Raw genomic sequence first — 16174 nt, 5'->3', positions numbered from 1 at the left:
TGTTATGGCTTTTCTGCGAGCTGAGCTATTCATGAGAATAACACCTGCATAACCTCTCATTTACAGGCTGATGCTGGGCTTTATGGCTAGCACTGCATTCCTGTCCATGTGGCTTAGCAACACATCTACTGCTGCCATGGTGATGCCAATTGTGGAGGCGGTAGCACAGCAGATCATCAACGCAGAAGCAGAAGTTGATGCCATGCAGATCAGTTCGGAACTTGTGATCGCCAATGAGGGGATGGAGCTGGATGGTAATGATCGCCCTCAGAGCTGTTTGTGAATTCCTGCACTGCACCCCAGGCCATGCCTGGTGATGCCATCTCAGAAATGCGGAGAGGACATGCGCGAAGAGACACGCTCTAGATCCAACAAGGTAGTGGGGTCTTGGCTGGAAGACACGCATCCAATGTGTACACACCCATAGCAGCTGCTCAGAACGATAGAGCTCCTCATTTAAAACAAGGAGTTGACCGCCAGCATTTGCATTGCCGTGCTGTACGGTCCCCTCCTTGCCATTTCCTTAATTTCCAACATATTATTATTTTTATTATTATTAAGGTATTGATTGAGCGCAGACCTAGCTTTGAGAAGCAACAAAGTGCTTTACAGAGGTATACAACAGTACAGGTGCATAACAGAGCGCTTTATAGAGGTAGGCAACAGTACAGGTGCATAACAGAGCGCTTTATAGAGGTAGACAACAGTACAGATGCATAACAGAGCGCTTTATAGAGGTAGACAACAGTACAGGTGCATAACAGAGCGCTTTATAGAGGTAGGCAACAGTACAGATGCATAACAGAGCGCTTTATAGAGGTAGACAACAGTACAGGCGCATAACAGAACGCTTTATAGAGGTAGACAACAGTACAGATGCTTAAAGGAGCGCTTTATAGAGGTATACAACAGTACAGATGCATAACAGAGCACTTTTGAGAGGTAACAACAGAACACATATACAGCAGAGTTAGATTACAGAGGGGTACAGAGGAGAGGTACAGGGGCGGTGGGAGTAGGCCAGGTGTTGAGGAGGTGAGACTCCTTGAAGAGGTGGGTCTTGAGTTCTTTCATACAGTGGAAAAAAAAGATGCTAAAACACTGAAATTGGCCTTAACACATTGTTCACTATCTTGTTGAAAAAGAGTAAATGACTTTTCACATTTACGATGAATCTCTATGAAATCCAGCTGCTTTTTGCAGGCACTAAAAAGCGACGGATTCCACATGAATCCATTGGTTTCGCACCAGCATGAAAATGTCATGCGGGCATGAAACCAAGTATTTTTTCAGGTGGAGCCGGAATGCAGGGTGGACACGTCAAGTCTGCTCTATGCACGCTCTAGGCCTGCAAAAACATTGAACATTTCTTGGAGCAATAAGAGAGGTCTTCATATAGGACTTCTACATGTATGCCTGTCTCTAGCACCTTTTCCGGGGCTCTGGGGGGCTGGAAAGTGAGCTACCCCATGACAGTAAAATGGATGTGTGATGGATTCATCTAAATAGATCAATCAACCCGTCTTCAACTTTGAAGGACGTTTCTACCTCTTGTGAAGTGGAACTCAAGTGCCATATATCAGGCACATTGCACAGGTGCAAGTGCAGTTTTGCACTCTATAAGCATTAAAGCAAAATTTGCCATAGCGCAAAAATATAGTTCTTCTGTTGATTATTACCCAAGGTTGTGTTTTTCCCTAGTGCTAATCTGGCAATGTATGATCCATCGGGCATACTTTGCCTTACTGCAAAAATCCATTGAACATTTTTCTTTTTGCACTAGTGCAATGTTACTAATACCATGCAAAATTGCAACGTTTCCGTATTATGACTTCAGGAGGTACTACAGAAACTTTGCACCAGTGTAAGTCAATTAGCACTAAGGTAAACATTGCCTTACCGAAAACAGCCTGTTCTTTCAATGGGCCTCATTACAAGTTTGCCAGTCCAGTAACAACGGTACCAGTAAGCTTGCCTATGAGTTCTGCCCGCAGGTGCCTTCCCGCCTGCCAGGTTTGATCTGGCGGGTGTACCGGCAACCGCTAGCAGACACTGCCGGTAGCGCCAACACCATTCTGAACGGGGCTCAAATGGGAATGGGGAGTGAAAGTTTCCAGCCACTGGCAATGGGGAAATACAGGGTCTGCCAGGGTTGTAATGGCCCTGTATTTCCCCATTGCCAGGGGCTGTAAAAATGTGCAAGTTTGGCGGCAGCCTGACGATTTTACCGGCAAGGCTACCGCCAAACTTGTAATGAGGCCCAATGCATTTTTTGTTTTGCTTTGATTCATTACAAATTTTTAGCAAAAGTTGTCCAACATAAAATCACATACAACCTCCCAATTCAACGAAGAAAGAAAGAAACGGAGGGAGTGAAAAGAAGGAAAAAATATGAACGAAGATAGAGGACAGCAGTAGGATATCACTTTAAAAGAAAAATGATATTAAAAAACGTGAATTCAAGCCATTGGTTACTGCAGACAGCGTCAACTTCTTTCCACCGTGGTGTGGATTATTATTGTCCCGTGGGCCATTCTCTTGAGGTTAAAATCTCATTCATGAATGACACTGCTGCCAGCACCAAAGACACCCTTTCCCCTCTTAACAGGAGGGACCACCAGTCCTCCGGCGCTAACGATCCTACACCCCTTAAAAGACAGCCACAATTCCTTGTTCCCTCTTTAGTCAAACCCAAGCAATACCATAACAGGTGCTTTAGAGTTTCCACTGAATCCTCTCCCCTATAACATTCTTTATCTTTTAAACTGGTTGTTGCGCTTGAGGCAATTATTTCCTTAGTAAAAGGTTTAGGCTAATGCTCAGGAATTGCTCTCTATAATGCTTGCACAGGAGTTTAACTAAATAGGTAGGTATTTCACCCAGAGCCCTGACCTCCTGTTCCAGATGGTAAAACAGCATATAGCTGATTGCTGCGCTAAGCGTAGCGATCCAGTCGTGCTCTAACAACTTGCTTTTTACCATGCACGGATTAGATTTTAAATCCTCCTCTGTAGAGCCAATCTTTTCCAATTTACTCAAGTTTGCTTCAACCCAGTCTTTCAGGGACCCGTTATCTCCTTTAACCATTTTGTTGTTTATTACCTCCATTATTTTTACATTAGTCCCCAAGAGACATTTCCTAAAGAGGGCCAATCTTTTCTATTCAACCAGGGCCCTTATCGATACAAAGCCCAATTCTTTATGTACGATTTGCATAGGGATAGAAGTCAGAACCTTTAGAACTCTTTTCCCATAAATGTCCTCAAGGTGCGACCAAAATTTAATGGGGATCTTCAAAATTGATTTTGAGCCATTTATTTGAATTGGCGTAGCCTTCATCTTATAAAAAGTCCAAGACCAGTACCAATGAAAAGCGTCTAAATTTCATATTTATTATCTTAGCTTGACTCGCCAATGTGTTTACCTTTTGGCGCAATGATGGTAACATTGGGGTTTCACTGCTACTGCTATTGATCAGAACCCCCAAGTATTTAAATTAACTCACCTGTTCAATTCGTGTCGCCCCCTGACGCCACACAAACTTTGATTCCTTACTCTTTGGTTTCTCAAACACCAAAATGTTGGTCTTTTCAGTATGTATTAGCAGATCACTTCCATGCACGTAATCCCTCAGTTTATCAGCTGCCTCTGCAGGCCGACGGCTGTTTGATCTATCAGCACTAGATCGGCAGCATAAAGTAGGTGACTTAAGGGGACCCCATCTATACAAGGCGGAAAACTTCTTGCTTGGTGTACTGTAAGACCTATTCTTTCAATGCACTTTTGCACCAGGGCAATGTTTCTCTTAGGCCTAGTCCTTCGCTCTAGTGGGAAAACACAATGAAAGAATGTTTTTTGCATTTGGCCATTTTTTGCCCTAGTGCTAATTGACCTTGTGGCACTGTCAGGTTTCTGTATTAGTGCCCAAGAAGTCAACATACACTTTGAGTATCTCAAGCCTACTGTCTGTGAAACAGCCACTGTGCACACCTATGTCAGCACACCTATGTCATGAGAAATAGAAGCCTTGTATACAAAATTATAAGAGTAAATACAAAAAAATGAGTAAACAGATAAGAAATACACATTTTTATCATCCACAATGCATTTTGTCCACATTCACTGTAAACCTAATCATTTGTTTTCCGTTCTAAGAAAGGATTTCTTTACATGCCCAATAAGCTAAAAGCCAGATAACCAAAGCCTCGCTCTTCGGTTCCCTGGGATATTTCGTGTGTTGCATAATCTTTCACTTAACACAGGTAACAACCTTCAAAATCCACAATTTCTGAGAGTAAATTGAGCTGTCAGACAGAGGCTTAGCCAGGATTGCCTAAAAAGTGGGGCCTAAAGCTAACTGAGTTGGGACCACCATGGTGACACTACTCTTCAGTGCTGAGTGAACATTTACAGATTTTGGGTGGCCTGGCCAGCTCAGGCTTTACCCTGTCTACGCCTCCCTAGTTATATGCGGTTTTGCTGACAGCAATTCCTTCAAAGTACCGTACTTTTTTGGGGGAGTTGGTACCCCCTCCCCCTACCCCACCTCCATTCCCCATAATAGCCAGCACCAACTTGTCTTCTAGGCCATGCCTCCACTACTATCACAGACAAAGCCCCAGAAATCATGTTCCACATTCTGAAAAGAGGCACAGAGGGTGTAATCAAGGTCTTGACGCAAAATATACTGGCGTAAAGGATGTTTATTAGAAACACTTTTAAGTAGGGTTTGGCCAAGAAAAAGGGAGCATAGTGTAGGCGACAGCACGATAGAAAAAACGAAGATGGTTATCTTTAGTACGCTGTTTAGGACCTTCACGTGTGACCTCCATTGCAGCCCCCCCAGATTCCTGGTTCAAAAGCCCCATGACCCACATTTGCTTTCCTCTTCCCCACCTCCATAAAAGCATGTTCCTAAGTGGCCTATTGGAGCTTCTTTTCACTTTAGGTCAGGCTCTATTAGCTCCTCGTCAGCCACCTCAAGGCGCCACCATCCTCTCGTTCCTCCTCCTTCCTCTCTCACACACCATTCACATTTCAGACGCGTCCCTCACTATCTGATCTCTGTTGTCTCCTCAGCTAATCCTCTCACCATCTTCCCCTTCTGAGCCTCTATTCCTCCTTAGAGTCATGCTCCTTGGCTATTTCCTGCACCACTTCCTCTCTCATCTCCTCTGCACCTCTCTCTGCTTTAGATCTTATTCCCACCTCTTCTTGCTATGCTCACCTTTCAAGAACTGCTCCTGGTCCCCTTCTTCAGATGTTACTCTGATATTCTCCTTCTCCCTAATCCTTTTCGTCTCTCGCTGCTTCCCTGACAGTACATGTAACATTCTCTGTTTGATCAGCCTTTTCGTTCCCCAAATACTGCTAAAATCACTCCTTATCTTCTCCAAACTCCCACGACTCTGTGTACCCCGGTTCAGGCTATATGCCCCGTGTTCCCTTCTCCTGGGCATTCGGTGAGGGGATGCACGTGAGTTTGAGAATGGGACCTGGGCTGTGATTGGCAGATTTTAATTGCAGGTTACCCTCAATTGTTACTGTGGAGCATACACCAGCTATGCATTTTATGCAGACCAAGGAAATAGAAACCGGGTGCGCCATCTTGGACTGGTTTGCCGATTTGTATGCATGCAGCAGAGTAAGCTCTGAGTTGACTCCTCAATGCCGCAGCTCGCAGAGCCTCTTCTCTGAAGTCTGGATTCACTGCGTCCATAAGGTCAGCTTCCCTGCCTGTCGCCTTCATTCTGGGTGAATTGTGCAAACCATGCAGAGACCAATTTAAAGGGCCAACTGACCTATTGTATTTGGTAATCTCACTCCAATTGTTCAGGACACGAGCTATTAGAGGGCCACATGTTCCATTACACTTGTGATAAGCCCTGCCCTCTTACCCATATGTTGGAGGGATGACCAGAGGACTATCCCCCTTCGAACCCCAGGCCCAGCATCAAAGAGCGAGCAATGGCACCCATTCCCCATGTTCATCCTACCCCACACACCGCGGTCCGATAGTGGACATCATGAACGGTCTTAAACAGGCTATGTAATCATGGGATACCAAGACCGCTGGTAAATAAAACACCCATCAAGCTCCGAAAGAGCCACTATATTTCCATAACACTCATATCAAGAGAGAAACCATGGCATTCAGCAGGAGGGCCATTTGGAACATGTCTTTGGCTCCAGAGGATGGAAGGACTTTTAGAGGCAAAAGATAGAGTGCCACGCCTTCTTGGAGGCCTTAATTGTCTTAGTTCATAGCACGTTCCACAAATACACCACCTCTCTCCCACCTGACTCAGATAACACATTGTATAAAACTAACATTCATCACCGTCAATGACACAACCAAAGGCAAGAGACGCTTCTCCTATCTCTGCAGCACAGAATTGAAGGCCCGTGTAAAACAGCCCTGCAAAGAGGAAACGCGTTTGCCTTCTGAAAGTGTCTGAAAGACCGCATTCTCCCCACATAAGTCTAGCATTGCCATGTAGGCCTTGGGGGGGCTTTTTGCTGTGGCCAATGGCGCGTCTGTTCACAGTGTGTGCACTTCCGTTGCTCTTGCAATAAATATAATGAAGAGCTCACCTTTTCCGTGCTCAAAATTCACTAGTTAAAAAAGAAAAGTATTGAAATCCATGTGTGTTAAAATCTATGTATTTTAATTGTTGTCAATAGAACACTGCAAGGAATATGAGATGAACGGCAGTGAGACGACCCTGAAACATCGAAACAGGTAGAGTGGCCGGATTTTGCCATTCAAGTAATAGTCATATGTACTGCCTTTAAAAAGGAACTTTTACTGACCAAATGTGTCCAATTTGTTTCAGCTCTGCCAATGGCCATGCGACTGTGTTTGATGTAGAGACAGCAAAGGTATTGTTCCTTACATCACTTTATTGCACTGCTGATTTGTGATGAAAAATTGCAACCAAGAATCGCAATAGATGATGAATAGTCTTCAAATTGCTCCCTGTCAGTGAAATACTAAATATGCATGTCAGCGAATCAAAATAACAGCATAGCTTCTTTCCAAAATGAAGGGGAGTTGGAAAGTACTGCCCTTGCCGATTGAGGCCTGATAGTTTTTGTGGAACTGGAGACTGGCGCTGTGTGGCCAGGGTGGGCAGCGTAACATGAAGAGAACTTTTCATTCCATCTTCGGGGACCTGATTATGAGGTCCCTGTAAAAATAGAAAAGTGTTCCTTCAAGGAGGAGTAACACTTTTCCTAAAAGTACCATGGGGCTCATTACGAGCTGGGCTGTATTCCGGCAGTAAATCTGCCGGAATACCACCCAACAAACTTACTGTTGCCGCCACTTGGTCTGACGAAATTTAAGCCGGATTACAAGTGGCGATGGTGGAGCTAATCCCCATTTTCTGAGAGTCCATTGTACTCTACGGAGCATTTTTCGTTGAATTACTGCTGGTGGAATTAGCAGTGCAGTAATTCTGCCAATTTGTTGATTTTCAGCGGAAAGTGGGAGGAGTTACCTCCAGCATAATGCTGGAGGTAAACCCCCCACTCCAGGGCCATGCTCGTAGTATGGTGGAGCAGGAAAAGTGGCAGTAATTTTGTTACCGCCAATGTTTTTCCACACTGCCATACTCGTGATGAGCCCCGATATTCTGTAAAAGAAAGAATGTTGTGTACGGACATGAAAGCCTCGGCTCTTGCATGACCCTGATTTTTCGGCCTGATGAAGGCCCTAGTGAACATCATTAATGCAGGGCAGCAACTGGCAGGACATTCTCTCTGCAGAGCCCTACTGTTGCATTTTATAAAAAGGGAGTTAATATAAAGCACCCGAACCGCAAACATTTTCTTTTAAAATTAAGGCATTTCTCAAATGGCAGCAGCACTTCCCTGATTTTCTGATAGCTCAAGAACACTTTCTTAAATCAGAAAAGTGGCAGACTTTTTAGAAATTCTCGCACTGACCCCTGTGCACATAATCCACCTACAGGGACATCTTTTTGCAACTTTTGCTACTGGAAAGCCCAACATCTCTGCTCCAATCCTTCTACCCGTCCCAGAATTGGTGGTGTTGGAAACTGGAGCGGAGAATGTTGGCTTTCCACACTACTTTTCTCATAAGTTCAGAATCATGCCATGGTAGTGTTGACAAGCTGCTCTCTTCATTGCCGTGTCTAGAGAGTGGCCTGGGGCATGATATGATCATTTATTTATATTGGGCTCGTGCACAAGTGTTTCAGAGCACGGATGGCACGTGCTACCCCTGGAATCTGGTCACCCCAGGTGCCACCCCATTATCCTAAACTATGATCATTATGCGTGTGTGTAGTCGTACTTCATACCAGCCCTGCATAAATCAGTGCCCCATTTGGGCCACCCCAGTCAACAGAGTTTGCGCAAGACACAGGCTCTCTTCTGTGTGAAGTGCGGCAAAGTGCCGTCCTTGCAGCCTGTTTTAGGACGACCATCCAGGGATGTGTCACTAACTCTTTCTATCGAAATCGACTGGAAACATTTTGAGCTGCACCCGGGTCATTGACTTTGCTAAGATAACTGTGTATCAAATAGGGTCCAACAATAATGACAACGCAACAAAGATACACTCTAAGAGTTACTAACGCTTCCATTACAAATACAAAGTCTTTGTGAGCATTCAGCCTAATTACAAGTGTGCCGGTTTGGTAAAAATGCCAGTCTTTCCGGTTGCAGCATTTTTGCCAGACCGGCACACTAAAAGTTTGCCGGTGGGGGCCACGGATCTCCCGGCAGGCCTGAAATAAATGAAACAAATGCCTGAGTCACTGGCACCGTTACTAGGTGCCAGTTATTCAGTAAATCCCATCCCATGAATTCCTATCAGACTCCGTGGGAATGGGATTTTACCGACACTCTGCCGCCTGTAATCTCCTGGTAATACCGGGGCATCATGCGGCGGAGACATTAAATGCCGTTTGCCGGTATCCCGCCAGAATTAACCGCCAGGATTCTGCCAAACGTATAATCAGCCCCATTGTCCTTACCACCTGAAACAAAAACAATAATGAATACCAGTCTGACGTGAACAACTCAACTCCAATTGTAATTTAAAAAAGTGTGAGTGAAAGGGAGGATGATAAGAGGAACACGCCTCTTGTAAAATTATGCAAGCACCTCATTGGTTCATTGCTTCAACTGTCATCATCCCAGACTGGTTATGCCAAGACTAATAGCGGAATTGATAACATTGTTCCAGATGGATGTGGTTAGGGTGCTGGACATAGCAGAGGATGACATTGAATCATCCATGGCAATTATTAGTTCACATGTACTAAGGGAGGCTAGCTCAGGGGCAACACGCTCGCCTCAGCAGCAAGACGACCAAAGCAACACACGTTCGATCCCTGGGTCCGCGCTTAGAAACGTCTGGGTAAAAAGCATGTTATAAATAACCAATCATTATTATTATTATTATTATAAGGGGAGGGCAACATGCCAGGAAAGCATATTGACACACACACACTTTGCCTCTAAAATCTGAATCGGAGGATTTGAGTTACTACATACGAATAGTGTATCAGTCTGCCATTGCCCCCAGGCAAGAGGAAATGGTGTAGGAAGTTACAAGCACTGATCCAACGTCAATGAACACATTTGGACATTTTGAGAAACATCAATGCCAACACCTCAAGTTTAAAAGGGTACGCGAAGGAGCTAATTCACAAACATGAACATAGGGAGCTCCACATAATGCATATGCTAGACTCACCTCATAATTGTATACCCCTTGGCAGTACAGAAAGTCTCATTGACATGCAGCATACAAGGATTATTAATATCAAGGAAGGTGGTACAATTGGAGTCTTTAGAACAGTTTCTATCGGTTTTACTAATGACAGGACTTTTCGATTTAATAGGAACTCATGAGGTGACCATTTTGAATGGCAGAGACCCTATACTTGAGGCGAGATTGATGACCCTGTCAATTTACCAGAAATCATCTTCACTTGCACTTGCCAAAATGTTTGTAGGTGCATTAAAAAGAGGGTGCCAGAAAACACAATAGACAAAAAAAAAACAACTTTGGAAAAGTTAAAAGTAAGCCATAATAAGGCCAGAGAGTGAATTAATAGAGACTACAGACGGTCTTTTTTAGCTGCAGATACATTGTTCAAGGTCCCTGCACCCATTGTAGAAGAGAACCGGAATGGCAATTAGATGGGAAACATAAGGACACATTCTGCTCCTCGAGAGCAACTGGAACCACAGAAGAAACAGTAACACAAGAACATTGGGGAAATCTAAAAAGGAATGAAGTGCTCAATTATTTATTTTTCCTTTGTATAGCATGCACAAGCCCTCAGGCTTCAGTGCGCTAGGGTGAACCGGTTACAAGAGGCCCCAAGGCAAAACAGGAGGTATACATAGTTACGGTGTTACTGTCATAGAAGTACATGCGTTACAGTCATCGGAGTACATGCACAAGTAGACAGAATCAGGATGCGGTGGGATGCATGATTCAGGGAGGGTTCATTGAAGAGCCATGTTTTGAGGGCTTTGCGGAAAGCCCAGTAGCAGTACCTGATCTGAGTTTGAGTGGGAGGGAGTTCCATTGCTTCACTGCTATAACTGGGAAGCTTGAGCTCATCTAAATGAACGTGGAGCATTGTGCCAAAGGGAAGTCGAAAATGATTGCAACTGTTGAATCTAAGGTGGACCTCATTGGTAAGGGAGATGGTGCAAGCTGCACTTACCAGAGCAGTGGTTGCTGCAGATCATGATCATTGTAGGAGTCCAGTCTGATTATGCAGGGTAAAAATGCCAAATACAGTGAGTTAGTGTACCCTAACCAACCGTAGCCTTAGGTTGGAAGATAGGTGAACTGTTTATCCTATGAATGGAAGCTTTATTTCCAGATCCTCTGTCCTCTCTACTAAATCACACCAAAGTTTTGACCATCTATCATGAGATTGCTAGTCTGAGATTGATGACATTCCAAGACATCAGCATTGTAGAATGTTCAGATCATCAAAGTCTAACACAGACAAAGTATTCCTTCAAATCTGCCATCACTATAAAGTTAGTGCTGTCCGAGCTTATTTCTCTGGTAATGATGTGTTATCATGTTTCTGTGTATATATATATATATATAGTCACTGAAAAAACCTTGAAATTCAGCGGATGTGGGAATTGATGATCACCTTAACTCTGCCCCCCCCATTGCAAAGCCCAGGAGCACATACACAACAGATGGTATTCAGAATGACATTCAAAACTATAAACCAGCAAGTGGGTGGCACGCTCACTGCTGCAATCTGTGTGTGATATCTGTACGTCGCAGGTTCGAATCCCAGCAAATCCAACTCAGCCTTTCCTACTTCCATGGGTCAATGAATGAGTAGCATGAGTACGGTTGGGTGATATTATATGTATATCTGTTCTACTTAAATCACTTAGGCATAAGCACTATATATAAATAACACATCATTAGACCCTAGGGGTCCTTAACAGGGGAACACAAGATAAGATGATCATCAGTTCCCACATCCGCTGAATTTCAAGGTTTTGTTGTGTTAAATCAGATCACCTTAACTCTCCCTTACCTAAAGATGTTTCTGTGAATATATATATGAATGAATCAAGTTACGGATTTAAACAATCCAAATCCATGAAACTTTCCACAACACACTACATACACACAAAATCACAGTGTATGGCAAGATGTAAAAAATGGTGAAATTATTAATAAAATCAGATAAAACATCATGTGGACAGATAAAATGAAACTTGGGCAAATGTATTTAAACTTTACCTTATAAACGGCTTTTATCGAATTTGTCCTAATTCTAAGTGCCACCCTTAAGTCAGCAAAGTCCATGCCGCCATGGGACACTCAGCCCCTAAAAGGCAGCAGCAAGCCAGTTTACACTGGGTAAAGTTACAATTTCTAAGAAGAGGAATCAACGTGTTCTTTTGAATATTTCCATGGGCAGGACAAAATAAAATTAAGTGTCATTGGTCCTCGTCAGATGTTTCACATAATGGGCATTTCATGGTTAAGTTATCGGATCTAGACTATTTGGTCGTTTCAGCCCTCAATGTCGGCAGTGCAAAGTCACTTTGAACCAGCAAATATTGCATGAATCGGGCCCTAACTCTCACCCTCGTGATGAGAGTACGTTCATAGGAATGTTTGGACCAAGTCAAATATTTTGCCTGTCCAATTGTTCTCCTCGTTCTCTAAGCCACTAAAAGTGAAATACCTTAAGATCATCGAAACCAGTATTAGCACCGATTTTATACAACCACTTGTGTACAGGCGCGTTATAAATGCCATATCATATCATATATCATATGTGCTAACCATTGTATTTTGACAAAATAATAATCATAAGACATGATATGGCTTAATATAGTCTGTGCAACCGTTGCTTTCTCATTTGACAATATTGTAAGATAAAGTCACAAATGTTCAATCCGTTTTTATCTTCCAAAAATAATAAACCAATTTCTTCATGAAATTTCTTATTGGAAGCTGAAACCAAAAGACCCAAAACTTTTTTCCAAAAGGCATTTTTTTGGGTTTGCATTTTCACTTCCTTTGAATAGCCCCAGATACCAGAAGCATATTTTGCAATTGCCCTTACCTTACTTTCATAGACTCTTAGAATCATATCTAGTGGGTAGGCCTTGTAAATTCTGGTGAATCTAAATATCCCACCAATCGCCTGAAGCATTCTTACTGCCTGTTTCTCATAATGCATTGATCCAAGGAGGGAGGAGGTAAAAGTCATACCTGTTTAATCACAAGTATCCTGCTGTACCAAATGTTCACCATTGACAGCGAACTTTGGAATTTTCCTTTGACCATATCTTCTACCGGTTGAGATATCAAAACGGTTGACTTTAAAACATTAATATTAAGATCAATGCTCAGTATAAAATCAGTATGCGCATTAATCAAGAGCTGCAAAATAGTGTCATCAGCGTATGCTAGGATTGGAATAGAAAGATTACTAAAATGAGGGCTATCTGCCTTGGAGCCAACGAGTGTGTCCATTAACACAACCCTGCCTGACTCCAGAGGCCATGGGAAACCGTGAGGTGCATTGGCCTTCGCTTCCAGGGAGAACACATGCTGTAGAACTCTAATGCAATCAAATGAATACCTTTAAAAGGTCTTCTGGATAATTCCATATGCACCACCATTATGTGTGTCTATTTAATTTATCAAAGGTGGCACTTAGGTCCATAAATGCTAAATAAACCTTCTCTCTTTTTAGATACACTGAATTTGCAATAATTAGATAAAGGTTCAGTGTCTGTTCACCAGGACCAAGGCGCTCACGGAATCCTAACTGGAAGTCAGTTCATATGTTGTTCTCTTGTACCCCTGATTGTGATGTAATCTGGCTGAACATGTTCTGCCAATTTTTAACAAGGAGATCAGACGGTATGACATATACATACATATATGTATATATTGGTTTGGCAGATCCTGGCCCACAGCTTTCATCCCATTGTGAGTTATATCCATTTGTCTCTGGCTATATTGGTTACATTTAGTGGCATGTGTCGTTTTCATCCCTTGGCTCCTGTTTTTCTCCTGTCCTATATCCTCCATATGTACAGGGTTTGGGATTTGTATGAATTTCCGTGTTTTCAGGTGTTTATTGGTGTATATTTTCCATTTGATTTATTTTAGGTGATTTGCTTCTGGGCTTGGCATGGTTTCAATGCAATACGCATTTTGATCCAGACATGTATGGCCTTTACAGGCTCTTGTAGATTGACCGGGGCACTTTGCATTGTGCACTTTATTTACTCCTTTCATGTATCTGAACTCATACATGGGGGGTGCTAATTATGTGGGTCTGCAGGAATGTATTGTTTTCAGGGCATGCACTTTGCACTTTAGTATTTGGCCTTGAGTATATATCCATGGTCCCATTTGGGCACTTGGTGCTATAGCTGTTTACATCTAGATGCACATTGCACTTTAAACGTAATTTGTCATGTTTTACATTACTGCATCCATTGGCACATAGGTATGAGGCAACTGATTAAGTCACGCACTTCCCATTTTGACTGTGCTGGCTTGCCTAATTGTTGCCATACTAGGAGGTCTCATATTCCTCCGACCTGTGCTTCATTTTGTTTCATCTGCACTAGGCACTTCATTTACGAATCACATCATATCATTGTGGGATTGTCTGTTGCACACCAGGTGCTCTGGACAGGTTCACTCCATTCGCTGGAGTGCATACATTTCCTATATGGTCTTTAGGATTTTGAACGAGGTTATTATTCTTGGACTATCGAAACTTCGTTTATGATAATAAGCTGTTTGTTTCCAGGATATGCGATACCTCGGGCACATATGCATTTGCACCAAACAATTTTAGCTGGAAGGCACTGTGTGTTTACCTTGTTACTCGTCTTTTATAGTGTGGGTTTCCAATGTTTCACAATTATTGTGTGGTTTAATTGGCATTGTGAGCATTATTAATGGGATATATATTTGCACTATACACTTTATACAGCAGCATTTGCTTGAATTAAGCTTTCTATGTTCTTTGTTGCTGTCTGTTGATTGCAAAAAACGTATGTTATTCCACGTTTAAAGATGGCCGCTTCCTTATACAGCATGCAATAATTTGTACATACTATTATAGAGGTGTGCATTGCCATTATAAGTACCTTGACTATATTTAAATTTTTGTGTCATCAAGCACAATGTGTGGGTGTGAAAAGCGTACCTTTTGTTTCTCTCATGGTTTTGGACATTGTTCCTATTAAATACATTTTTACTTGACTTCATCCAGTGGTCTCATGGTGCGTTTTTCTTCTGCCACGTCCGCTGTGCGACCAAGCACTATTTGGTGCTTTTCTTGGAAGTTTTAAATATTGTGAAGGCACCATGAAGCAAGACACAGACATCAGATTCAAAGTTCAAAATAAAATGATTTATTAACTCAAATGTCAGGATGGTAGAAGGCCTAATTTTCCCTATGCTATTTCCCTACCTGAACACAACTAAGGAAAGTCTGAGTCAAAGAGTTCAACCTAAAAGTGTATGTCTGTGTCCAAAACCTATCCCTGCCCTCATAACTAAAGATAAACTGTGTGTAGGGATGTCAATAATGAAATAACTGGTGATCAACATAAAGTTCTGCACTTCTCCCAGTACTTAGCTTCCTTTTCAGCTCCCCATCCCCAAGTTCAAGAAAATTCCACAAACGTCTCTGTGAGGAATTTGACCATCCATACAGGGAGTATGTGCTCACCTGGGCTTTTTTGATTTTTGAAATGAAAATAATGATGGGAGATCAGCCTCTGAAAATGTGTGGGGCCATTCCGCACACATTTTCACTGCTCACCGCACACCAAACACATAGTCGATTGTACTCCTGGAGGACACAGCCTACAGGCACTGTCCTCCCCTGTCATGTTCAGTTGGAATCTGACCACCAAGAGCACATCAAAGCATCTCAAGAAGGGGGAAGGCAACACCTTCCTCCGGCCATGGGCAGCCTAATTAAAATATCCAAGGCCCCATGGATCTGCCTTCCTATTGTCAAAACTGCTGGTGGCAGCGCATACTAATAGGAGTTATTTGGAACAGGCCTGCAACAGGTTTGCTCACAGAATGGACAAGAGGAAGGTAGGACTAACACCTCTTTGCTATGCAATCTATAAACTTGGAGCTAGTTCCCACCCTTCTGTATGAAGGACAGTGAATGGCATGTGTGGGTCCACTATTTACCGTAGGCAACCCCTGTAGAGTGGACCCCTTTCAGAGTGACGAAGTATGTGATTTGAGGGAGTCAGAAGTATGTTCTCACCACAAACTTCAAGGGAGACCTGCAGTTTAATCAAAAGCCACAGAGGGCTCAGTTAACCAGGAAGACACTTTGATCTACAACACACAGGAAGATGGGTGAGATTTAGGAGTACATGTCGTCACCTCTTACCTTTCCTATTGCAAAGCACTCTTGTCCTGACCTCATGCATAGCAGAAGATTGTTGGTAGGGACCCGGGATGGGTTCATTAAGGTAAGCCTAGCCTGCACCAATCACTGGGACCCATTTGGCTTTAAAAGAGGCCTGAGCACCTCACTTAGTAGATCATCTAATGGCTTTGAAAGGAGTAAGAACAAGGACTCATTTGGACCCTGGCTGAGGTACAGTCTGCCTTACAGCTTCCACCATT

At 43.0% G+C, this 16174-nt stretch overlaps 1 protein-coding gene across 3 annotated transcripts in view; it reads left to right on the top strand.

Annotated features, from left to right (window-relative positions):
- The window catches only part of SLC13A1 (solute carrier family 13 member 1), a 657301-nt gene that overhangs the window by 233578 nt on the left and 407549 nt on the right, over window positions 1-16174 (top strand). For all 3 annotated transcript variants that reach the window (XM_069629100.1, XM_069629099.1, XM_069629101.1), the window contains exons 4-6: window positions 67-254; window positions 6685-6742; window positions 6837-6882. In XM_069629100.1, coding sequence (XP_069485201.1) covers window positions 67-254; window positions 6685-6742; window positions 6837-6882 — 292 coding nt within the window. The remainder of the gene's footprint in view (window positions 1-66; window positions 255-6684; window positions 6743-6836; window positions 6883-16174) is intronic.

This window comes from Ambystoma mexicanum, chromosome 12 (assembly GCF_040938575.1).
Source record: "Ambystoma mexicanum isolate Mex_15411 chromosome 12, UKY_AmexF1_1, whole genome shotgun sequence".
Lineage (NCBI taxonomy): Eukaryota > Metazoa > Chordata > Amphibia > Caudata > Ambystomatidae > Ambystoma > Ambystoma mexicanum.
Note: the sequence above shows the minus strand (reverse complement) of the source record. Positions and strands in the feature narration are given on the sequence as shown.